Here is a 26673-nt window from a genome sequence, read left to right as displayed (position 1 = left end):
GACTAAGCTCGGTGAGAGGCTGAAATTGCAAGAATATTTATAAATTGGATGTGGTAATTTTCAATTCTCAGAAGCTTTCATGTAACGGTGGGTTGTCCTAGGTGGGCTTATTGCTATTTTAGGAAGGAACTTTAACTACTTGTGCTTTTCAACAGCTCAGAACACTCTCATGGTTCCAGCAGACCACGGCTGGACAACACAGCATATCTTTCACTGCTAGGCACCCTCGACCCAGGCAGGCATCATGAGTCAGTCCATCATCCCTCCTTCCACCGAGCCTGTGCTCACTCAGGTCCACTCAGCACAGCAGTCTGGCCAACCCCTGCTCGTTGATCAGAACTGGTTAATAGGATTTACTGTGCTCACCACCATATTTTGCTTATGGGGCAAGGGAAAGACTATGCATAAATAAATTAAAAGGAATAATAAGTACTAGGTAATTGCAAAATGCAATATTTTTTCGGGAATATTTTTGTTTGTGTCCAGTACTCTTGGCAATATGGTATTAGAAAAGCTACTATGCTCTACCAGTATTATTCTTAAGTCCAGAAATGTTGTAGCTGTAAAAATTTGGTTGATTCTACTTTTGGAAACCACATTTTTTGTGTTGAGGATGAAAATGCATGAACTAAGACTAAATATTATGAGACTAAATTTTATTTACTTGAGTATACATTCAGGTTGCTATGCTAAAAAAAAAAAAAAAACAACAAGTCTGGTCTTGGCATACACCTGTGACCTCTAATTAGATATTTAGAGTTTACTAGACTATCACTCAGGCTTGGCATTGCTTCTTGGTTTCTAATCTCCAGTTTAATTTAGAAGCACTGATTGGTGCCTGTTTATAGCTTACTGGTGGCAGGAGCTTTTCTCAGAAGTCTCCTTCCTTCTCCCTAGAACTTAGTTGAATTCAATGGATGGAGCCATAGCAGCTGCACTTCCAAAATTGTTGCCACATTGCAGTTTGCAAGGCTGAGAGACTTTAATTACTTCCACAGTCCTGCTCCTCCTAACAATGTGGTATCTTGGATTTCTTATTGGTGCAGAGACAGTCCTTTTGGTTGGTTTAAAAGCATTTATTGGCTGGGCACTGTGGCTCGCAATGTAATGCTAGCACTTTGGGAGGCCAAGGTGGAGGGATCACTTGAGGCCAGGAGTTTGAGATCAGCCTGGGCAACAGCAAGACCCCGTCTCTACAAAAAGTAAAAAATTAGCCAGATGCGGTGGCACATGCCTATAGTCCCAGCTACTTGGGAGGCTGAGGCAAGAGGATCGCTTGAGCGAGGAGTTTGAAGATGCAGTGAGATAGGATCAGGATGCCATTGGACTCCAGCCTGGGTGACAGAGCAAGACCCTGTTTCATTTAAAAAAAAAAATAAGCATTTATTAATCACCTTCTGTGTGCTTTAGAGTCTCACAAGGCGTAAGGAGGGGATTCAAAAGGAATAAAAGACAAAGATCACAGTGGGGGAACCCCAGACTCATAATGTCAATGTTGCTTCTACTTTGTGATTTAGGAATTGCTCCATCCCACCGTAACTGCAGGATCCTGGTTGCCTTACGAACTGCCCCCCGTACCTCACCCTCTTATTCCCTTAGTTTACACCTCCATTTGTTGTGTATGTAGATCTAGTTTTTCTACCTAAAGAAAGTAAGCTCCTAAGCACAGGAAGCCCTGTATTGCTGCCCCCATCTTGGGCTTGTGTCCTGGGTCCTTTGTTTTATTCTAAGCTCCCAGCTGCAGGATGGCTTGCTCACTGTAGCCTTCTCTGGATATGGGAAGGGGTGGGCTCAGCCCAGGTCGTGGGTCAGTCAGTGAAATCCACTCCTTAGAATTGTGCTGAATTCATCAAGTGGATCCAGGCATCCTGCATCACCTAGTAACACATGAGGCATAAAGAAACCCCTTAAAGATCCTACAAAAACTAAATTGAATTGCCAAAGAAAAAGAGAGCCAGTGTAGATTTCTGGTTGCCTTTGAGTAAACTTACTCTGATTTCAGGGTGATAGATCCACTCTACATTTGTTATTTGAAAGTCCTGTGCCATGCTGGGCTCTGGGGATTCAATGGTGAAAAAAGGGGGGCCCTCTCCTCAAGATGTTCATGTTCTAGAATAGCCAATTTGGAAGTCTTGACAAAGTGTTAGGGAGGTACCAGGGAGAGTGGTTATAAAAACAGATCAACATAGTTCTGTTCTCAAGGAGCTCACGGTTCAATGAGGAAGATGAAGATCGTGGAAGCCCAGCCCTTGAGAGCCCTGTAGATGATGCTGATCCCAGTGCAGGCAGATTACACACTGAGCCAGCAGATGCTTGTCACTGCTCTTCAGAATGCCATGTGAGGCCCTGGCCTTGGGGACACAACTCACGAAGCATCATCACCTATATCAGAATGACTCACTGGGTGGTTTCCTCCTAGGAAAAGATGAGTCAATAAAGCCCCTTTAGGGAAACTAAAAATGATCAGTACCTAACCAGATGGGTTTGATTACATAGATCTTGCATCGTGAGAATTTTCAAGGATATCCAAGGACAGTGTTCCAGTGTGAAAAGGTATGGGGGTCTTTGGAGACAGACCTGAGATTGCATCCTCACTTTACCACTTATTAGTTGTGTGGCCTTGGGCAAATGCCTTAATTTCTCTGAACCACAGTGTGCTCATCTGTGAAATGGGGATGATGATCTCGACTCATGCAATTGTTGTGAGTCGATGGGGTACTGTGTCTACGTGCCTGGCACTGTGGCTACATAGTACATTTCAGTTTTTCCCTCTTTCTGCTTCATCAGATGTCAGTGGGAAGCAACCATTATAAATTATATCTAAAATAAATGGCATTTAGAAACAGTAGGTTGTTATGAAGCATATTGATGAGAGGTGGCCTAGAATGGGTATGTCAGGGAGTCCCCAGTGCTTTACAGACTTCTTTTGCGAGTGCTCCTGTAGGGAAGAAATAGGGACATCAGGTCATGAAAATATTATTCCTGGAAATGACTCAACTTTTTTTTTTCTCCAAGAATATCTTGGATAGTAATAATTTGTTTACATGCCTATCTCATCTGTTAGACTAAAGCTCCATGAACTCTTGTTGCAAAAGAATCACTGGAATGTTCTTAATAGTATAGTTTCCTGGAGCCCCACCCTCAGAATGAGTCTGGGGCAGGGCCTAGGAATCTGCATTGACATTTCAGGGGCTTCTGGCACAGGTTCTGAGGACCACACTCTGGGAAGACCACACTGGAGTGAGAGCCTCTTCAGAGCCAGGACTGTTTCTAGTTCACTCTGTGTACCCAGGGCTGGATATAATAGGAACTGATGGAGTTTTGTTGAATCAGTAAACGGATGGTGATTCTCCAAGTAGATTGCCCTGTTGAGAATGTTGGCTTAAAATGTTGGCTTCCTGGCTTCTAAGTCAGTCTTCTGTGAATTTGAAGACAATAATTAGTCTCCCAGAATTTGCTCATTCCTGAACAACCTGGCAGAGCTGGGAAGAGACCTGTCTGTGTGAGTGAGACCACCCCCGGGTGGACCATCCACACAACCACCCCCAAGGACAGGCACTGATGAGGACAGAGGCCAAGTGACACCAGAGCCGGGTCGCTCCTCAGGAACAACAGTCCTGGCCAAGCTCTCTCTCTGTTGGTTCAGAGTTGGTTGATGAGAAACTGGGGAGCAAGTCTGTGACCATCTTTTGTTCTGTTTGTGCACTGTAGGTCCTCTATAACTTAAAGAAGTTCAGGCCTTTTTTCAGTAGAAAATCAGGAAAAAAATTTTTTTTGTAAATTTGCTCTACAGGAAACTCACAAAGTTTCCCTGAATTTACCATGTCATTAAAATACTTACCTCTTGAGTTGGTGTCTTATAAATGGTATCACCTATTCTAAATAAAATAGATTTATTAAACTATACTTATTGCACATTTTTTGCATTTGTTCTTTAGATGTTGCTTGTCTGTTTATTTGCCCTGATCTTTGTCAGCTGCTTGCCCAGGAGCACCCCAGAGTCTGGGGTCATGTTTTTACTGAGTTCAGGGAAACACCTACTCTTTACCATGGGGAGAAGAGTGATGATTTATTTCTAGGTTTTCTAAGTGAATTTTAGACAATTAGACTGCATCATATTTGCATTTTATAGTGTTCTACTTAGAAGAAGAGAAAGGGCCCAGAAGAGAATACCACACTCACATATTAGATTATACCTTGAGTTGCCCATACTTCATATTTGAAGTTGCTTCTGAGGTAACATAACGGCCCTTGTGAAACATTTTCATTGCCCCAAGAAAATATTAGACATTTATCCAGATGGCAAGGTGACTGTATTTGCTCTAAATTAATTAATGGCTAGTTTCCATAGGGTGGGACTGAGTGCAGCACCACACTGTGCCTCTGGTTAGAGCCATGGGGCCAGATCAAGCCAGCAGGTGTTTCATTACCTCTCGACAACAAAACATCTTAATATGTAATTTAACACAAGTAACTGGGAATTTTTTCATCACAACAAAAACTACTGATTTCACCACTCTCAATCCCTTTATGGATAGAATGCGCCCCGGTCACCAGATGCTCATGACAATGTTAGGTCTCTGGGAATTTTTAACACCTCACAGTTTATTATTTTTTAAATATCATATTGTTTTCTGAAAATAGAAGTAAGTGCTACTTTTTCCTGATAATATTGCCTTTTTATATTAATAGATATTAATATATTCAGGTCTTTCAGATCTGCACAACTGAACAGGAGTTGAGGGCTTGGGCAGGCAGCAAGCCCTCCACCTGATGGGGCCGGTTCTTCCCCTGGGAGCCCTGGGCGTGAGGAGGGGCCCCAAGCAAATGAGCCACAGTGGGACGGATGGGCTGGTCTAGGACTCAAGGGTCACCAAGGGGGTTTTGTTTCTGGGCTGCCCTCTTGTAGGGTGGCTTTAAATTATCCCTCAGACCAGTGCCACACCTGCCTTTCTAATTGCTTTTCTCCTCCTGCCCTGGGGATGGTAGTATTTTAGGTGCTTGTGGGGAGGCTTGCCTCACTGTGGCATGAGGACCTAGAAAGAAACGACATAGTGCTTTAGGACATGTCATTGTCAATGTCTGGAGTACCTTGGCATAGCTGTGTGCTCAAGTGACCTGAGCCTGTCACATACCCCTTAGAGGAGTGTCTTGCATTAATGGGGCTGCACATTACAAGGCAGGGCAGTTCCATGAGGAAAGAATACACTGGGTGCTCAATAACTGTTTCTTTGTAATAAGGGAAGATAAAAACAAGGAAGGATAGGAATTCTCCCAGAAAACACCGGATCCTGGGCTGAGTGCTGTGGAGGATACAAAGAGAGAAAAGATGTTGTTCCTATACTCAAGACATTTACCATTCTGTGGGGGCAGAGTCAGCCCGTGCAAACATAAACAGCAACCCCAGGCTGCATGTTCAGTGCCCGAGGAGGGCGGGTGGGCCATGCACACATTGCTGAGTGCTGAGCTGTGTTGTAGGCAGCTGCCTACTAAAAATAAGCATCGTGTTTGTGAAGGGCTGGATTCAAGGTCATGCATAGAATGATGTCACCATCACTGGCTCCTGCTTCTCTGTGTTCTTTTGACTGAGAGGCTGGAGTGACAGGCAGCCAGGAACTGCGGATACAGATAGCCTCACTGACTGCATGGCCTGGGGGTGTCCTGGCTGCAAGAGTATGGAGACCCGTGGTGACTGGTTCATTCCTCTGGAGTGGAGAGTGGGGAGCAAGAGGCAATTCTCCATTCCCTGGGTGGCCAGGCAAAGCTTGATGGTGGAGTTAGGATCATGCCTTGAGTGAAGGGTGGGATAGGTAAGTGCAGTGGACGGCTCAGTCTCCTAACAGGGGACTGGGAGGACAGAGCTCTGTGTTCATGGGGGCAGAGTGTTAGAGAAGTGTCATGGGGCCTTGAGCTCTAGACTCAGTGCCACCTCGGGGAGTAGGATCCTGGTCCCCACTGTAGTCCTAGCACTGACTGCACCCACCCACTGCATAGTAGATGCTCAACGCATATTTGCCAAATGAGTATACTAATGAACAGGATAGTGACACCTGGACTTTAGCCTGTAGGTGAGAGGCAGAAGATGTGACAGGAAGGTGGTGTTTGGTAGCAGATACTCAGTGGACTCTTCCCCTCCCACGCTGAAACTTACCTGTCCTGGGTCTCATTCCTTTTGTCAAACTAGCCAGTCTGAGCAGTTAATACCAGGTGCTAATGAAAAATCACAGTTTACTGTAGCATCTCTCCCAGGTGATGTTAGCATTTTAACATGAGTCTTCAAGTTGTTGCCCCAGGGCATAGGGGAAGGCAGTGGTCTGTTGGGAGCATTTTGGTTGGAGAATCCTTAGGTCTCCTGGATGTCTGCGTGAGGAGCCACATGCAGCTTCTGTGTAAGGCAGGCCTTTGCTGGCTTATACCTCGATGGTAAAGATACACAAGGCTCCATGTTTCCTTTCCCCTCTGGTTTAGCCTGGAGAATTTCAAATTCACCAAGCTCTCTGAACACTGCGGTTTCCTGGGCATCATCTTCCATCCTCTTCCATCTCCCTGGGGCTCCCTCCTTTGGCCGAGCTCTGATATCCCAGCAAAGTCCCTTGGAAGTGACTTTGATGAAACTGGCAGCCCTCCTTCCTGCCTGTGGAGTGATTTGAAACAGAACCTGTGTGTTCTAAGTGATGCTCTTACTGCCCTGTGTTTTTGCTTTTTCATTGTTTTTTTTTTTTTTTTAAGCAAAGCTAATCAAACAGATAGTTTTGATTTGTTTTGCTTTCTGATCACCAGTGTAGCAATCTGTAGCTGCCTCCTTACAGTTACAAAAGCAGCGTGGTGATAATCCTAGTTACTGCCTGCCCAGGGAGCATGTCCTGGTCACTGCCATCCCAGAGACATTTCCCTAGCCAGATCAAGAGACAGCTGGGTTTCCCTGGAACTTTCTTCTTTGCCGCTGACTGGTGGTATACTCCCTCTTAAGATATTATTGACAAGTCTAAAGGAAAGCCTTGACTCATTTGAAACTTTTTAAGAGAAAATCCTGCTACTTAACACCTCCACGCTGAAGCAAGCAGCTGGAAGTCAGTCTTGGTTTTACAGCAGTCAGGAGGCCTGTGGGCTTAAGGTTCACATTGGCAGCGGCATGCGATATTTTTGAAGTTCCAACATGGAGCTCAGTTCACATCATGTTTCACTCCTTGGGCTATTGGTGGCTGCAAAGCTGAGGTGGCCATCCATCTCTGTCAGGGCTTGTCACTTACATCTTTATGAGCACAGCTATTAATACTCTCTCACTTGATCACTTGATCTGGCCAACTTGGGGAGGCCAGAGCTCTGATGTCCCCTTTCTTCTGTGCTTTTTTTTTTTTTTTCCTGAGACAGGATCTCATCTCATCACCCCGGGTAGAGTGCAGTGGTGTTATCATAGCTCACTGCAACCTCAAACTTCTGGGCTCAAGCAATCCTCCTGCCTCCGCCTCCCGAGTAGCTGGAACTACTGGCTGGGGCCACTAGGCCTGGCTAATTTTTTTCTATTTTTTAGAGAGCTGGGGTCTTGCTCTTACTCAGGCTGGTCTAGAACACCTGACCTCAACTGATCCTCATGCCTCGGCCTCCCAGAGTGCTAGGATTACAGGCTTGAGCTGCCATGCCTGGCCCGCCCTGCCCTTCTTGACTACATTTTAAAATTGAGAAACATCGACTCTGGCCTGCCCCAGTCTGTTTTGGTGGTGGCTTAGGGTCAGTCCTTTGGCCCTCGGTGCGTGAATCTCCTAGGGTGGCCCCTGGAGCAGACGGTGGTCTCTCCCTCACTATGCTTGTGGGATCTTAGGCAGCTGTGAACTATCATGCAGACTTGGTAAGGGCGGGGAGGGGGTGCTGGGTGCATCTGGCAGGAGAACAGGTCTCTGCGATGAGGCAGGAACTGCCAGTTGCCACTGAGATCCACTCCCTCCTTAGGACATAGCCCTAATTTTACTGTTTAGTGCACCTTGCTTAAAAGCTATACTTCCCAGTTTCCCTTGCAGCCACGTGGGGCCTGTGAGGAAATTCTGGCTGTGGTTAAGTAAGGAAGCTGTTGTGTGGGGCTTCTGGGAAGGGTACTTAAAAGGGACTGACCCTACCAGGGGCTGTGCTTATTTGCCCTGCCAGCATCCTGCCTCTGCACCACAGCCTGGACGAATTGCTTGGCACTGCAGAAGCTGTCTTGAATCGTAAGGTGACTCTGAGGACAGAAGGATGTGCTGGGATGATGGAGCAACAAGATAGAAAGAGCCTGGATCTTTTTTTAAGTTTTTTGTTTGTTTGTTTTTTACTTTTTAAAATTAAACATTTTGAGATAATTGTAGATTCACATACAGTTGTAAGAAATGCTACAGAGATATCTGTGTACCCTCCACCCAGTTTCCCCTGTGGTAACATAGTACCACAGCACAGCCAGCAACCCCACTTCCATATAGTTAAGATATTACCACAAGAGCCCTTTTGTTGCGCGTTTATCATCATACTTGTTTCCCTTCTGCCCCTACGTCCTCCTTAACCTCTGGAAACAGCTATCTGTTAGAGCCTGGATCTCGATGAAGGCAGCACCTCTGTCCCAGCCCTGGACCACTTACCTGTGGACTGAAATTTGACTGATTGAATATCTAAATTAATGAAGCCAAATATTACTTTTTAAAAATGTCATACAGCCAAAATTAACCCTTAACTGAGACAGCTGAGGTCCAGAAAAGGAGGCCAGACTACCATTATTACATGAGGGGAAAGTACAGACTTGTGAAGGTGGTTTCAAAGAAGCAGGAAATTGCAGCTAAATCAAGAAAAGACTAGGGGCTGTTGCTTTCATGTACCAATGAATTTCCCTTTCTCACAGCGCTGACCCTGGCTTCTATAAGGTGCTTTTGAATGTTTTTATTCCTGTCTTATTTGAGTATCATAAATAATTGATCTTAAAATATCCTGGCTGCTACAAATATGTAGTTTACAAGGATTTATTGCATCCTAACATCTGCAGTTATGATTTCTTGAGGTGATAATGCTTCCTTGGGGATTTCAGTTATGATTCTCAGAAAGAGATTAGTGGAGAAAGTAGAATTTGATGTTAAGAAATGTTCTAGAAACTTGGCTGCAATGTTCCAGGCCTTGCTAGGACTGCCAGAGAGTTCTGGGGCCTGTCTCAGCTGGCCACTCACGCTGTGTCTCCCTTTCCAGGAGCCGGAGTCAGAGAGGACGTGTTTCTCATCTGGAAGGAGCTGAAGGAAGCCTGCAGCACCCTGGCCCAGATCCAGAGGCTGGTGGCTGAGCCGCCCGAGTCCAGCGTGGCCACAGTAGACTGCGGTTGGTGCTATTTATGGTCACTAGTGTAAAAGGGTCGTAAATGTGACTAGTAGGGGACCAGGGGCTGTTTCCATCTTCCTAATCAGGAGAGCTCCATAGCCCAGATGCGAGGAGGTGCTGAGGAGAACTTCCAGAACTGTGCTGTGGTGTGTGTGGGTGTAGATTGTCAAAGAAGAACCAGAGTTGGATAGTAGTTAAAGCAGTAGAAAAAGATTCTTCACAAACTATTGCAATAGGGGAAAGCAGACCTCAGTATAGAACTGGGCTCAAATATGAATACAACATGAACAAATGGGGATTCACAGCCAAGGAGCAAGGTGGGGTCAGTGGATGGAAAACTACTAAGAAGAGACAGCAGGGGTAAAGGTTAAACCAACTTGACAGGATTCTGGCTGAAGACAGGCCAGGGTGATCAGACATCACCTGGGGGATGGTGGAGGATGAGGAACCTCATCAGATATCAAGGTGATCAGATACTGAGGGTGAGGGATTCTGGCAAAACTGACTTAGCAGGATTTTTGCTAAAATCAGGCGATATAAAGGTGAATGTAAAAGTCCAAAGGTTGAGACCTACTTGAGGATTCAGAGGAGCCTGACAAAAGTTTGGTCAGGGGAAGACTTTGTCAGGATGCATGTGCTCTTGCAAGGAGAAAGAGCAGGAAGAGACCTCAGTGATGGGGTCAGCTGACCTTGGCCCTTTCCTGCAGACTAAATTACATCCAGACTATCTCTGGCGGGCAACGATCCTACTCACCCTCGGATACCTACAGGAAAGGCTTAATCACTTTCCTTTGAGCAGGGTCTGGGACCTTGCTGCAGAAAGGTGGCACAGGAGTATGGAATGTTTATCTAGAAGGGAGAGGGTGAATGTGGGTTTGAATTATATTTATATTAAAAAGAAATCATTAAAATACAGTTATATTTCTGGCCTTTAGCTTAGAGCTTCTTCATCTAAATTGCAATCTTAGAGTTTGGAAGACTCATTCGCTCTCTCTAAATGTAATGACAAGAATGATGACAACCATTTGGTGGGCACTTACTATGTGTTGAGTGCTACTGTAAGGGCTGGGCTTATATTTATCTCATTTAATCCTCCTAATTCTATGAGGCAGTGGGCATTATCCCCATTTGACAGGTGAGCAAACTGAGGCACAGAGGGATTAAGTAATTGGCCATGGTCACATGGCTAGCAAATGTGAGTCTGGTTTTGAACCCAAAATGCAGAGTGGAGGCTTTCTTGCCTAGTTAAACTTTTTAAAAAGTTAGCAGTGATGCTGTATTCATCTTAGCATTACTTTCCATTATTTAATTAGCACCTTTCCTGACCTGAAAAATGAAAACACTTCCCTGATGTTCAGTGGGCTCCAGCCCTCCCCACCATTGCACCATAGAAACAAAATCATTACATTTTGTTAGTGAAAGACACTGAGTCTACAGGAAGTATTTTTCCCCTTTTTTCTTTTCAGCCAAAACATTTTTCACAACAAAGGGCATGAGTTTTGAAGTGAGAAAGACCTGGTTATAGATATCAACTCCATCATTAGATTAACCTGAATTAATCTCTTTCAGCCTTAGTTTATTCTTTTGTAAAACGATTATAATAACATCAATGTTGATGAATTATTTAAAGATTAAATAAAATAATGCATGCTTTGCACCAAGCAGGAACTTGATAAATGTCAGCTCACTCTTTTTCCTTTCACATTTAGGGGAGTTGGTATACTGATTCTCCTACGTGAATTCTTGAGCTAGTAGAGGATTTTCCTCTATAAGGCACTGGTTTCCTTTAGGGCACACCTGGTAGTAATCGCAGTTACCACTGAAAGCACATACCTTACATGCCAGGCACTGTTCTAAGCTTTGTCACCAGTAAGTGATTCAAAACCTAGTCCTTCCGTAAAAATACTGATGTCTGCCTCCCACCCCTAGACATTGCGATTTAACCCCTATGGGATGACACTGGGGTTTTTGAAAGCTCCCAAGCTGATTCTAATGTGCAGCCAAATTTGGACCCACTGCCAGGCTGTGGTACCTCCTGGTATTGCCTATATTATAGAGGTGCAGTAGGGCAGAGAGTAAGGAGGACAGGCTAGAAACAGGGATGCACTTGAAGAAGAGAAATGAGGATGGGACCTGTGTGAAGAAGGGGAGAGGTTTAGGCATGGGCAAGCCTGCCCTGTGTGAGTTGATAAATTTCTGGTGACAGTGGCCTTTTCCTGTGACTGGGTGTCCTGACTTGGGCCTGGGGAACTAGCATCTGTGGTTGGGTTGCCAGGACCAGCTCCCTGGGGGTTCCTAAGGAAAAGCCCAATCAGGCTGTCTGGAGGAGCTGTCACTTGTAGTGACACCCTATTTGAGAACCCAGACAGTCCTGTCATCCCATGAGAATGAACATGAAACGGAAGACCCAGGCTAAAGCCAACATCTATGCCAGGCAAAGAGAATGGGGATCTTGCCACTAAGTTGTTTCTTTGGGGGAGTGTATGGACTGAATTGTGTCCCCCAAAATTCAAATGATGAAGCCCCAACCCCGCCATGTGATTGTATTTAGAGTAAGGCCTTTAAGGAGTTAAGGTTAAATGAGATCATAAGGTGGGGCCCTAATCTGATAGGATTGGTGTCTTTATAAGAAGAGGGAGAGACACCAGAGAGCTCTCTCTCTCGCCACAAGCACACAGAGGAAAGGCCGTGTGAGGACACTGGGAGAAGGCGGCCATCTGCAAGCCAGAATAGCCTCGCCAGAAACCAATGCTACTGGCACTTTCATCTTGGACTTCCACCTTCCAAAACTGTGAGAAAATAAATTTCTGTTATTTAAGCCGCCCAGCCTGTGTTATTTTGTTATGGCAGCCCAAGCAGACTAATATAGGGAGTATTTAAGTTTGCTGTAGTTACTCTTAAGAGTTAACAGAAGATTTCGATGTTATTCCTAAAGGAAACAGAAGAGCTACAGGCATCAGATATTAGACAGTGATCCGTCATTATCCCTTTATTTCAATCTAATATACACACACAGAGACACCTCAAAAGCTAAAAACCAAAATAACTCCAAGCAGAAATTTTCAAAAAATTCTTCGAAATATCATTTTTATTTAAAAAGGAAAATCTGGTCAGGACCTTTCCTCTGTTGGATAGCCATCTAAACTTTTAGAAACTTTATTGGCCCCAGAGGCCACATGTAGAGTATCTGACCTGCTCCTGTCCCCATCCACTGCCCAGTGATACTGAAGCAAAGCCTGTATCAGTCCAAGATGCTGCCTGGACTGCTTGGGGCAGAAGCAGTGACCATTCCCCCCAGCTGGCTACTCAGAGCCTACAGGCCAGAGGAGAGAGGGTGGCTGGCTAGAGAGAGGAAGGGGCAGATTGGAGGAAATCAGGTGGGCTACCATTCCATCTGGAACTTTCCAGTAAATTAGACAAAGACTGCCCTCCTTGAGGATAGCAGCTCCCACGTGCCCCCTGGGCTGGGCGCACCAGTCAGTGGCCAGCCAACACACACAACCATAGGTCCAGGTGGGCAGTTTCTGGAAGGGATGATTCATCAGCCTAATGCCTGGATGAGAAGATGGTGAGGCCAGACATTCTTGCCAGTGGTAATTTTGACCTCTTTAATTACCAAGAGCAGGACATCAGAATTCCCTGGAATGAAAAAACTGACAAAAATAAATGAATCAATAGTTTTTAAGACATAAATACTAAGCAATGAAGGCCAGTGATCCCTGAGATAGGGCAACTAAAAAAAAAAAAAAGTGAGCTCTAGATTTTCCCAGCTTACTGCCTTGACGGAGTTTCCAGCCAACAGTACATGGGAGGAGGAACCCAGGTGGAGCCCAGCAAACTTCCTGAGTTTGGGAAGCAGAACTGAGAGTCTGGAGAGACCAAGGCAACTAGAATTCACAGGACAAAGTGCCAGAGGGGAGAAAGGTACACAAAAAGAGAAGTCTAGAAATCTGCAGAGGGTCCCTCTCAGGAATTCATTTGAATACTGATCAGCTCCTTCACGTGAGAAAATTACCTGAGTCTGGGGATAGAGCCATTGGAAAGAATTAGAAGAAAAGAGCTTGGATTTCACACACAGCCAGGTACAGTGCCTGTTCTCACCAGCCTGAACACTTTACAATTCATGGGCCCCAGGTAGACTACTTGGGAAGGTCCTGCCTCAGTTATGAGAATGATTGGCTTTAAACTGAGTACTGCACTGGGCCCTCCTAAGAAATCATTAAAACAAGACATGAAAAGAACAAACTATTGCTAGGTAACATAACTGCATCTCAGAACAAAGCTCAAGAATATTTAAAAGAATACAAAAACAGTACCCAACAGGGTAAAATTCACAACGATTGGCATCCAATAAAGATTACTAGGCATGAAAATAAGCAGGAAAATGTGACCCTTAATAAAAGAAAAATCAATCAAAACAGAGAACTGACACAGACAGAATTGTCAGAAAAGGCACTCAAAGTTATAACTGTATTTCATATGTTCAAAAAGTTAAGTAGAGACAGGGAAGGTATAAAATAAGATACATATTGAGCTTTTAGAGATGAACCTTTTAGAGAAGAAAATATTTTAGATGAAAAACATACTGAATGGGATCAATGGCAGATTGGACATTGCAGGAAAAAAGATTAGTGACCTTGAAGACAGCAATGGAAACTATCCAAAAAAAAGAATAAAAAATTTAAAAAACATAAAAGAGCATCTGTGAGTTGTGGGACAACTTTAAGTGGCCAAATATACATGTAGGTGGAATTCCTAAGGCAAGGAAAGCAAAAAAGGTAGTTGAGAACAGAAAAGTATTTAAAGAAATAAATGTTGAAAAAAGTGTTCAAATTTGATTAAAACTACAAACCCAGAGATCCAAGAAGTTCAATAAACTCCAAGTACAAGAAAATGAAGAAAACTATACCATGGGACGTCTTAATTACTTTGCTTAAAACCAGTAACACAGAGGAAATCTTAAAAGCAATCAAAGAAAAAAAGATATGTTATACACAAAGGAAGAGACATAAGATTGATAACAGATTACTAGTTCAGATGAAAACATGGTGTAGCAGCATCTTTTCTTTCAGTACTTTAAACTTTCAACCTAGAATTCTATATTCAGATAAAATATCTTTCAAAAACAAAGGCAAAATAAAGACATTTCAAATAGACAAAAGCTGAATTTATCATTAACGTGTATTATATGGGAATTGATATAATATTACTTAAAATTAGACCATGATAAGTTGAAGATGTGTACTATAAACCTAAAACAGCCACAAAAATAACAAAACAAGCTAACAAAGGAGATAAAATGGAATTTAAAATGCTCAATCCAAAAGCTATCAGGAAAAAAAAAAGAGAACAAAGAATAGATGGGGCCAATAGAAAACACATAGCAAGGTGATGGACATAAACCTAAACATATATATGTCAAAACTTACCAGTTTGTACATTTTAAATGTGGGTGCGTTCTTGCATGTCAGTTATACCTTAATACAGCTGTTTATAAAGTAAAAGATGAGGACATGGGTCATTCTTAAGGCACTAAGCTGTTCATAGGCATTGGTGTTGATATATCTGAGCATTCTGTGTGTGTGCGTGTATGTGTGTGTGCGTGTCAGTGTGTGTGATCCAGTCATGACTCTCAAACAAGAAGATGGCTTTTCTTGAAAAATGTTAAAGAATTTGTCCAAAGAGAAACGTTACCCTTCTTTGGATGATGCTGCAGCTCTGAACATTTCAGGAACTCCTTATTTGGAATAACCTTCACAGCCATTTTGTAACCCGGTAGAGATAATTAGTCTAATCGTAATGAGTAGTCATGCTTTAATCATGAACACAGACAGTCTCAAAGATTCCATCTGAGACTCAAGAATTGACTCAGAATACTTAGTTATTTTAAAATATCAAAAGAAAAGGAAGTGGCTAGAGGTTCATTTAAGCTCTGCAGGCAGTTCCAACCAGTAGCACTACAGGAGTTTTGAGCACATGTTTTTTTTAAACAAATAAAGAGGGGGATGATACTCTTTTTTATTGGCATTGTATTAAATAACCAGCAAGATTTCTCTGTAGTCCTGGGTGGTGGTGAAGTACACAGATTCAGGGTTAGAAAAATATTAAACCTGGCTCTGCCCACTCCTGCTGCTTCTGCTGTGTGACTGTTGGAAAGACATTTATTATCCGTGCCTCAGTTTCCTTATTTTCGAAATGTGGGTGATAATATCTCCCCCAAAATGTGGATGGTAGTACCTACCCCCATGGAGCTGTCATGAAAATTAAATGAGAACATACATGTAAAACATTTAGAACTGTGCTGGCACAGAGTTAGACTGTAATGATGGCTCAAGAAAAGGTTAATCCATTTATTTGTTTTTTTATTTATTGAGTGCTTACTATATGTAGCTCTCTCTGTGCTAGATGATAAGCATAATGGTGAATAATACAGACATGGAACGGGCCCTCATAAATCAGGACCTACAAGGATCATTTGTTGCTCGGTGAAAGTAGAAAATCAGATGAATGTGAAAGTATAATTACCAACTTGGGTATTATGATCACAGAAAAGTGGGGGCTCTTGAGGTATTCTCTAGGATTAAGGAACAGTTTACTGAGGAAATAACTTTGGAACTGATATTTGAGGGTTGAGGAGGTAAGTTAATTAGGTGAAGGGACAGAAGAGAGGGGGAGGGGGAGTGTCTTCCAGGCAGAAGTACAGCATATGCAAAGGCCCTGAGGCAATGAAGAATATGGTACTTTAGAAGAACTGGAAAAGATGAGTGTGGCTGCAGCTCAGAGTTCAGTTATGAATCTGGGGAGATAGTCAGGGACCAGATGGTGCTGCCTCTAGAGAGGCCATGGTACAAGTGTCAGCCCTTAATTTTATACTAATAGTCAGCCACTAGAGGATTTTAAACAGGAGAATGTTAAGATTTGCATTTAGAAAAAAATCACTTTAGCCACTGGGTGGGAAACAGTTTGGAGAGGACGGATCACACAGGGGGTGAGGGAAGAAAGTAAAGGCATTAATACAGATAAGAGATGGTGGCATCTTGGACTAGGGTGGTAGTATGTGAAGAAGATGATAAATGGTCAGATATGAGGGAGAGTTCAATTGTTGCATTGACAGGACTTGGGGATGAGTGAGATAGAGGTATCAAAAATAAGCTTCTACCTAGATGTATATGGTGCCATCCACTAAGCATAGAGAATGCTGAAGGAGAACCAGGTTTGGGGGTAGGAGATGATGAATTTGGACCTGTTGAGACTGAAGTGTCCTTGAGAGACTCAGTAGAGAAGTAAACAAGGCAATTGTCTATGTAGGTCTGGAATTCAGGTAACTGTGAGTAACACATACTGTTGGGGTGAAGTGAACATTCTTGGTATAAAGATAAATATGGACATACTGAGTGGGAATTCCATGTTTCTGAATCTTTGACCCCATGTTCTTTGGATTCTGATATCCACAGAGAAGAACATATCATCTGAGTTTTCTGTTCTGCAAATGGTAGATGTGTCTAATCAGTGTACTATATGAAGACTATTTTAGCAACATGATGACTTGTAATTTGAGAGCAGAATAAATTAATTTAAAGAGCACTTGCACATGTTCTTCTTCTCAAGAATGTCTTCCCCTTTTGCTCAGATAGAGTTGCAGAAGAGATTTTAGGCATGACATGGCTGGTTTCTTATGCAACTAGAAGCAAATGGAATACTTGTTGAAGTGTTTACACTTCAGGCAAGGCAAGGGATAAAATATTTCTTCCCAGAACTCACATTTTCTCCAACATACCTTTATACCTTTAAAGCTCTCTGTAGAGTCAAATGAACCGGCTGATTGATAAGCAGCAAGTGAAAATGCTAGAAAGAACCAAAACTATGTTTACTCAAACATCTATTTTTTCTCATGGGTAGTGAGCTCTGTATTTTTCAAACAAAAACATACACAGCAAAACATCTGCATCAGAATACCGTGTAATGTTCCCACAACTCAGAATTAATGCTCAAAAATTTCCCCTAAAATGTGAGAGAAGAATGGTCAATTAGAATTCTGTAGATGTGATGTGTTTAATTTAGGAAAGATATTGAAATATGATACACGTATGATGAAATATCAAAGTTAAAATTATGTTTTTAAAAAGTGACTGTGGAAAGGCACAAGTCCATTAAGTAATTATATTCAGAATATTTGAACCCTTTAATTATGAAAAGACTAAAAATACCTGGGCAAAAATGGCAGAGTTAAGGACCTTCAAAAATTTTCTCGTGTATAAAAGCAATAAGGACACTGTCAGAATCAACTTTTTTCAGGACTCTAGAAATTAACCAAAGGTGTGCAGCAATCTGGGGAGCACTTATTCAAGAAAAGTGACCGAATCTCAGTAAGAACAGTGAGCTTGTGGCATTTTAACTTGCCCTGTTCACATTTCCCCTCTCCAGCTCCTCACTAACCTTGAAAACCAACACTCTTCAGTTACAATGGAAGCCAGCAGCCTGGCAGCCAGCCACTGGAGGGAGCAGAATGTGGTTAGAGTTCCTTCAAAGCCTCATGTCTAGAGAATTCTCCTTATTTGCCCTGTGTACTGGTTCTCTGGAAGACCTTACTTGCAAAGTTTTTTTTTTGCCCTATTTGAAAAGCCCTTTCTCTGGGGACAATTGTCAGAACAATGAGAGGTAATTAATTAACTTTGTGGCTGCCTGAGGTTGTGGATAACAGTCAGGACAGACAATAGGTATACCAAAAAGCTTAAGAGGAAATCTGGGGAATGAGATGTCCATTGGTATTTGAAAAGCTCTGATATATTCCTAGCAAACTAGAAGACCATGCACATGCATAGGGCTGTGAGCATGCCTAGGCTGTGCATATGCTCAGAAAAAGACTCAAGAAGCCCCTAAACTCTCATCTTGGGCTGACCTTGAGGCTCTGTATAGCAGGAAGTGAAGGCTGAGGCAGAGTTGTAAACTGTGACAGCATTGAAAGCATGGCCCAATACACACACACAGCTCCTCAGCAAAGGGTAGTCCAAAGCATGTAAGGAACTCTCTATTTAATTGTTAGCTAACCATTAAGTTCAATGAACAGAGACTCCAGTGGCTACATATGACAAAGAATACAGATTTTACAGAATTCAGAAGTCACCAAACAAACAGATTCACGACAAACCCTGGGGAGGTGGGAGAATCTGATTTCTGGAGTTGCTACATTTTATTTAAAATTTTCAGTGGTCAACAAAAATTATGAGACATGCAAAGAAACAAGAAATATGGCTCATACACAGAAAAAAAATGCAATTAATAGAAACTGTCCTTGAGGAAGCCTAGACATTGACTTTACTAGATAAAGATGTTAAATAAGCTATTGAAAGAACTAAAGTAGGCTGGGCGCAGTGGCTCACACCTGTAATCCTAGCACTCTGGGAGGCCGAGGTGGGCAGATCATCTGAGCTCAGGAGTTCGAGACCAGCCTGAGCAAGAGCGAGACCCCATCTCTACTAAAAAATAGGAAGAAATTAGCTGGACAATTAAAAATATATATATATAAAAAATTAGCCAGGCACGGTGGTACATGCCTGTAGTCCCAGCTACTTGGGAGGCTGAGGCAGTAGGACTGCTTCAGCCCAGGAGTTTGAAGTTGCTGTGAGCTAGGCTGATGCCATGGCACTCTAGCCTGGGCAACAGAGTGAGACTCTGTCTCAAAAAAAAAAAAAAAACCTAAAGTAAACTATGTCTAAAAGAACTAAAGGAGAAAGAATGATGTCTCACCAAATAGAGATTAATAAAGAGAGAGAAATGTTTATTTCTTTAAAAAAGAACCAGATAGAAATTTTGGAGTTGAAAAAATTCTGGAGTATAAAAATTGAAGAGCTCACTAGAGGGGTTCAACACCAGATTTGAGCAAGCAGAAGAACAAACCAATGAACTTTTAGATAGGTCAACTGAGATTACCCAGTCTGAAGAACAAAATGAATAAAGAGTGAACAAAAATAAATAGAGCCTCAGAGACCTGTAGGATACCATATACATACCAACATATGAACAATGGGGGTCCCAGAAGGATAGGGGAGAGAATAGCAGAAAGAATAGTTGAATAAATAATGGCTGGAAACTACCCACATTTGCTGAAAACATTAATTTACCCATCCAAGAAGCTCAATGGATTGTAAGTAGGATGGACTCAAAGAGATACACACCTAGTCAACCTATCATAAGCCAAAAACAAAAAGAGAATTTTGAAAACAACAAGAGAGAAGTGACTCATCACTTAAAAGGCATACTTGATAAGATTAACAACTGATTTTTGCACCAGAAACCAAGGGGACCAGAAAGCAGTGGGATGAAATTGTCAAAAGTGCTGAAAGACAAAGACGGTCAACTATGTCCACAAAAAGTATTCTTCAAAAAGGGAGGAATTAATATAAATAAAACTGAAGAGAATTGATTTCTAGCAAACTTGCCCTACAAGAAATACTAAATGATAAAATGAAAGGATATTAGAGAATAACTTGAATCCACATGAAGAAATAACGAACACCAGTAAAGAGAACTACATGAGCACATGGGTAAATACAAAAGATGGTATAAATGTATTCTTTTGTTTTCAACTCCTTTTTCTCCTATCTGATTTAAAAGACAAATTCATAATGCAATCATTTAAATCTGTGCTGATGCAATCATTTAAATCACATGTGTAAAGATATAATTTATATGAGAATAACAGTACAATGGAGAGGGGAGGGAATGGAGCTATATAGATTTAACACTTTTGTATATTATTGAAATTAATTGGTATTAATCTGAACTAGATTGTGATAAATTAAATGTGAGTTATAATCCCAAGGCAGCCACTAAGAAAAAGGAAAAGAAATGCCAAGGAAATTAAAATGGAACACTAGAAAATATCTATTTAACACAAAAGGTGGTAATACTGGAATAGAACAAAAAAGATATGACATGTAGAAAACAAATAACAAAATGACAGCTATAAATCCTATCATACCATTTATTATATTAAGTGTAAATGGATTAGTTGGGCACAGCTGCATGAACCTGTAGTACCAACTACTTGGAAGGCTGAGGTGTGAAAGGATTGCTTGAGTCAAGGAGGTCAAGGCTACAGTGTGCTATGATCACACCTGTGAATAGAATAGCAATTGCACTCCAGCCTATGCAACATATCGAGACCCCATCTCCAAAAAAAAAAAAAGTATAAATGGATTAAACACTTCACTTGAATGGCAAAGATAGGGCAAATGAGTAAAAAAAAACCAAAACCCCAAAAGGGTCAATTTACCAAGAAGATATAACAATTATAATATAGGCATCTAACAACAGACTCCTAAAATACAAGAAACAAAAACTGACAGACCTGAAAGATTTCCTATGGTTCACAATAGTAGTTAAAGACTTCATTATCCCACTTCCAACAATGGATGGAATAATTAGGCAGAAGATCAACAAGGAAATAGAAAACTGAACAACACTATAAACCAACTAAACCTAATAAACATCTATAGAACACTATGTGCAACAATAGTGCATGTTCTTAAGTTTACATGTATCATTCTCCAGGATAGGCCATGCTAGACCATAAAACAACTGCCAATAAACTTAAAAGGACTGAAATCATACAGTGTCTCCTCCGACCACAAAGGATGAAGTTAAAATCAATAAGAGAAGGAAATTTTGAATATTGACAAATATGTGAATATTAACATAGTCCTAAATAACCAGTGGGTAAAATACATCTAACAGGCAACTAGAGAATACTTTGAGATGAATGAAAACAAAAAATTCAACATTCCAAAACTTATAGAATGCAGCTAAAGCAGTGCTTAGCTATAAACACCTATATTAAAAAAGAAGAAAGATTACATATCAATAATCTAATCTTCTTCCTGAAGAAATTAGAAGAAGAGCAAAATAAAGTGGAAACAAGCAGAAGGAAGGAAATAATGAAGAATAGAGATGATAGAAATGAAATAGAAAATAGAAAAACAATAGATAAAATCAAAACATCGAATGTTGGTTCTTTTAAAAAATCAATAAAATTGACAAATCCTTGGCTAGCCTAACAAAGAAAGAAGAGAGGGATGGGGAGGAGAAAAGACTCATATTATTAAAATCAGCCTCTCAGAAATAAAAATGATTACAAGAGACTACTATGAACAATTGTATGTCAACCAGTAAGATAACCTAGATGAAATAGACAAATTCCTAGAAAGATACAAACTAGCGAAACTGACTCAAGAAGAAATGGAAATTCTGCATAAATCTCATATTTGGGACTGAGTTAGTAGTAATAACAATACTATTGCTACTACTGCTACTACTACTAATAATAAAACCTCTACATAAAGAGAAGCCTAGACCAGATGGCTTTGCTTATAACTTCTTTCAGTGCTTAAAGAAGCTTTTTAAAAATATATATTTTTAAACATTCAACAGATAGCATTGTATGTATTTATCATGTAAAACATGATGTTTTGAAGTATATGTACATTGTTGAATGCTTAAATATAGCTAAATAACAATTGCATTACCTCACATAGTTAACATTTTTGTGGTGAGAACACTTAACATCTGCTCTGTTTGCTTTTTTTAAAGAATAAATCGTCATTAACTAATCTTCACCTTGCTGTACAACAGATCTCTTGAATTTATTCTGCCTGTTATTATGTATTCCTTTGACCAGCTTCTCCCCATTACCCCTTCCCTCTCCCCTACCTAGCCACTGGTAACCACTATTCTATTCTCTACTTCTATGAGATAATTTTTTTTTTCAGGTCCCACATGAGTGAGATGATGTGGTATTTGTCTTTCCATGCTTGGCATATTTCATTTATCATAATGTATTCCAGGTTCATCCATGTGCAAATTTCAGGATTTTTTAATGGCTTTTTTCTTTTGTATGGCTGAATAGTATTCTATTGTGTATGTATACCAGATTTTCTTTATCAATTCATCCATTGATTGGAATTTAGGTTGATTTCATATCTTGGCTGTTGTGAATAGTGTTGCATAATTAACTCCAATTCTTCATAAGCTCTTTCAAGACATAGAAGAGAAGGGGACACTTTCTAAATCAATCTGTGAGACCTGTATTATCCTGATACCAAAGTCAGATGAAGACATTACAAGAAAAATACAGTATTTCCTATGAATATAGATGCAAAAATCCTCAACACAATTCTAGCAAACTATTAGTAAATCCAGCAACATATAAAAAAATTATACAACTTGACCAAGTAGAATTTATCCCAGGAACACCAGGTTGGTTCAATATATGAAAATCAATTAATATCATATACCATATTCATAGACTAAAGAACAGAAACCATACAATTGTCTCAACAGATGCAGAGAAATTATTTGACAAAATTCAACAGCCTATCATGATGAAAACACTCAACAAACTGGGAATATAAGGGAACCTCTTTAATCTAAAAAAGAACATCTATTAAATACCTAAAGCAAACATCATACTTACAATGAAAGACTGAAAGCTTTCCCCCTAATATCAGGAACAAGACAACAATGTCTGCTCTCACTATTTCTGTTAAACATTGTATTGGAGATTCTAGCTAGTGCAACTAGTCAAGAAAAAGAAGTAAAAGTGTCTAGATTGAAAAGTAAGAAGTAAAACTATCTTTATTTGCAGATAACATGATCACGTATGTAGAAACCCTAAGGAATTCACAAAGAAACTATTAGAGCTAATATATGAGTTCAGCATGGTTGCAGGGTAGAAGGTTAGAAGATCAATACACAGGGTTAATTGTATTTTTATATACTAGCAGTGAATAATTTGAAAAATGAAAGTAAAAAACAATTCCATTTATAGTAGCATCAAAAAGATTAAAATAAAAAATATTATGAGTAATTTAACAAAAGAAGTATAAGACTTGTACACTGAAAAAAACTTACAGAACATCAGTGAAAGAAATTAATAAGACCTAAATAAATTGAAAGACATCATGTTAGTAAATTGGAAGACCTGATATTGTTAAGATTGCCATACTTCCAAAATTGATCTACAGATTCAACACAATCCCTACAAAATCCTAGCTGGCTTTTTGGCAGAAATTGACAAGCTGATCCTAAATGCATATGGAAATGCAAGGGACACAGAATAACCAAAAACAGTCTTGAAAAAGAAAAACAAAGTTGGAAACTATACACTTCTCATTTTCAAAACCTACTACAAAGCTATAATAATGAGGACAGTGAAGTACTGGCATAAAGATAGACATATAGATCAATGAAATAGAATTGAGGGCTCAGAAGTAACCTCAATAAATGATTTATTGTCAATTGACAAAGGTGCTGAAACATTTCAATGGGGAAAGAATAATCTTTCAATGCATAGTGCTGGAAAAACTGGATATTCACATGCAAAAGAATGTAGTTGCACTCTGATTTCACACCATAGATAAAAATTTAACTCAAAATGGATTGAAACAAAATGGATCAATGTAAGAGCTAAAACTATAAAACTTTCAGAAGAAAAGAAAAAAATAGATAAATTGTACTTAAAAAAATTTACAAAGTTTTATGCTTTTAATGGGCAGACATTATCAAGAAAGTGAAAAGACAACCCACAGAATGGAAGTATTTGCAAATTATATGTGTGGTAAGGCTCTAGATCCAGGAAATATGAAAAACTCTGACAACAATAAAAAGACCAATGCCTAATAAAAAATAAACAAAGGATTTGAATAGTCATTTCTCCACAGAAGATATACAAATAGCCAATGAGTACATAAAAGATGTTCACCATTTCATTAGAGAAATGCAAATGAAAGCCACAAGATACTGTTTCACATATACTTGGATGGCTATAATTAAAAAGGCAGGCTGGATGTGGTGGTTCACGCCTATAATCCCAACACTTCGGTAGGTTGAGCTGGGAGGATTGCTTGAGGCCAGGAGTTTGAGACCAGCCTGGGCAACATAGTGAGACTTTACAAAAAATTTAAAAATTAGCTGGCTGTGGTGGCATGCATCTAAGTCCTAGCTATTTGGGAGGCTGAAATGGGAGGATCAATTGAGCCCAGGAGTTTGAGGCCACAGTGAGCTATGATCACACCACTGTACTCCAGCCTGAGCGACAGAGCAAGACCCTGTCTCTGGGAAAAAAAAAACAAAACAGACAATAAGAAGTGTTGGAAAGATATGGAGAAACTGGAACCATCACACATTGCTGGTGGGAATGTAAATGGTGTAGCTGTAGCTGCTTTGAAAATAGTCTGACAGTTCTTCAAAATGCTAAACACAGAAGTAGCGTATGACTCAGCAGTCCCATACCTAGGTATATATCCCAAAGAATTGAGAACATATGTTCACACAAAAACTTGTACACTAATGTTCATAGCAGCATTATTCATAAGAGCCAAAAAGTGGAAATAACCCAATGTCCATCAACTGATGATAAACAAAATGCAGTATGGCCCTAAAATGGAATATGATGTAGCCATAATAAGTAATTTGGTATTGATAACCTGCTACAACATGGATTAACTTCGAAAGCATTATGCTAAATGAAAGAAGCCAGATATAAAAGACCACATATTGTATGATTCCATTTACACAAAATGTCCAGAATAGGCAAATCCATAGAATAGAATAGTGGGATGAGAAGGGAAATGAGGAGAGACTTCTAAGAGGTATGGGATTTTTGGGGAGGTTGATGAAAATGTGCTAGAATTAAATAGTGGCCATGTTCCCACAACCTTGTGAATGTACCAAAAACCACTGAATTGTGTACTTTTAAAAGATTGAATTTTATGGTATGTGAATTATATTTTTTAAAAGTTTTAAAGGATACATGCAATAAATATGACTAAAGATTTTTCTTAAAAAAACCTTCACAACGATGATGCAAGATCAAAAAGGTGTCAAATATTTTAATTTTCCAAGGGAAACAGATGCAGCTTTCTGTCTTGGTTTGATTGCAGCATTCCTGTTCTGTTTCAGAGTTCTCATCCTCACTACTTACCACATGGATTTCAGGTCTCTCAGTCTAACATTCCCAAACTGTCAATCCTTTTCTCACTTCTTAATCCCAATTGTTCCATATTGCACAAAATATCTTGATCTGGTCTGTGTTTATCTTGTGATGCCACAGCTATTTTTAAAGAATTATTTGCCCAAGGTACAATTTCATGCCTGATCCTCAACTTTTTAATTTATTTTCAATGGGCATTTAGATGTAGACACATTAAAACATGGCTTTTGTAATTCGTCTCTTGCAGTCTGTGTTCCCTTTAGCTGTTTCTTCTCAGTCTTCATGCAGGTTTGTCACTAAATTGACTGCTACTCCTTATATCTTAGTAGCCAGCTGCAGGTGTTGTAGTTAAAAATTCTTCCTGCAGCTGCCTTATTCACAGCCTACATCTAAAGTAATTCTTTTTAAACTTCCTTCTTTCAGAATTATAAGGCAGAAGGGAATGTGAGAGAAAAGTAGAACCATGTCTTTGGGAGGGCGTTAGCACCTCTTCCATGTTCTTTCTATTATTGGTGCTTGTGCTCTTTATGTCTGCTTCTTTTTTGCCTCTTTGTTTTTTATTTCCTTCCTCTCCCTCCCACCTCCACCCCTGAAGGATTATAGGAATTAGGAGCACTCGGGGTTGGAGTCATTTATAAATCCACTGATTTATAAACAAGTTGGGTAAGCCATGGAGTTCATTTTACAACAGAGATTTTACTTTGATTTTACAAGTATTAAAAGAAGGAAGTAAAAATCATTTTATAACGTTCCAGGGGAGAAAGACCCTAAAGTTCATGAGGACTCTTTCCCCTGCTCCCATGAACTTAATATTATAATTACACACTCTAATAGACCTCCCCAAGGTTATATGTCAGTCTGCTCAAGAACAGACTCTAAAACTGCCCATTTGGACTCATATATTAGATATGTATGTGACATCAGTGCATCTCTTTGGGGCTCAGCCCTCATGTGTTTAGCCCTTGGTGCACTCCAAAGAACATTTACTGGGTCTCTGCAGTGAGTCAGTTTTGTGGAGTAGTGGTGGGTTACCATCCTCTGTCTCCTTTGTCCCTCCTCCCTCTCTCTTGGCTCCCCTGCAGTGCCAGGCAAGTGTGCTCAGTGCATGGTGCTTCAGCAAGTATAATTATCAGAAAATATTGGTTAGCAAGTACAGCAAAGGGTATAAACTGCCCAGAGATGGACTGCCCTCTGGTGCTGCACTATCACCACTTGCCTCCTGCTTCTCGGGCTGGGACAGGCTTCATCTCACCTTCAGAGAACCTGCAGCCCTTGAAGCTGTTGTCTGCTGAGCCAGCTCACCGGGCAGAAACCTCACCAATCTCACCAGCAGGCGGGACCCAGACTGGATTCCTTTTCCT

General features: G+C 40.6%; 1 protein-coding gene across 1 annotated transcript in view; it reads left to right on the top strand.

The window, feature by feature from the left end:
* The window catches only part of VWA3B (von Willebrand factor A domain containing 3B), a 188799-nt gene that overhangs the window by 45116 nt on the left and 117010 nt on the right, over positions 1–26673 (top strand). Inside the window, 1 exon segment of the mRNA XM_069494458.1 lies at positions 9199–9324. Coding sequence (XP_069350559.1) covers positions 9199–9324 — 126 coding nt within the window.

This window comes from Eulemur rufifrons, chromosome 19 (assembly GCF_041146395.1).
Source record: "Eulemur rufifrons isolate Redbay chromosome 19, OSU_ERuf_1, whole genome shotgun sequence".
NCBI lineage: Eukaryota > Metazoa > Chordata > Mammalia > Primates > Lemuridae > Eulemur > Eulemur rufifrons.
This window is presented reverse-complemented; position numbering and strand designations above follow the sequence as displayed.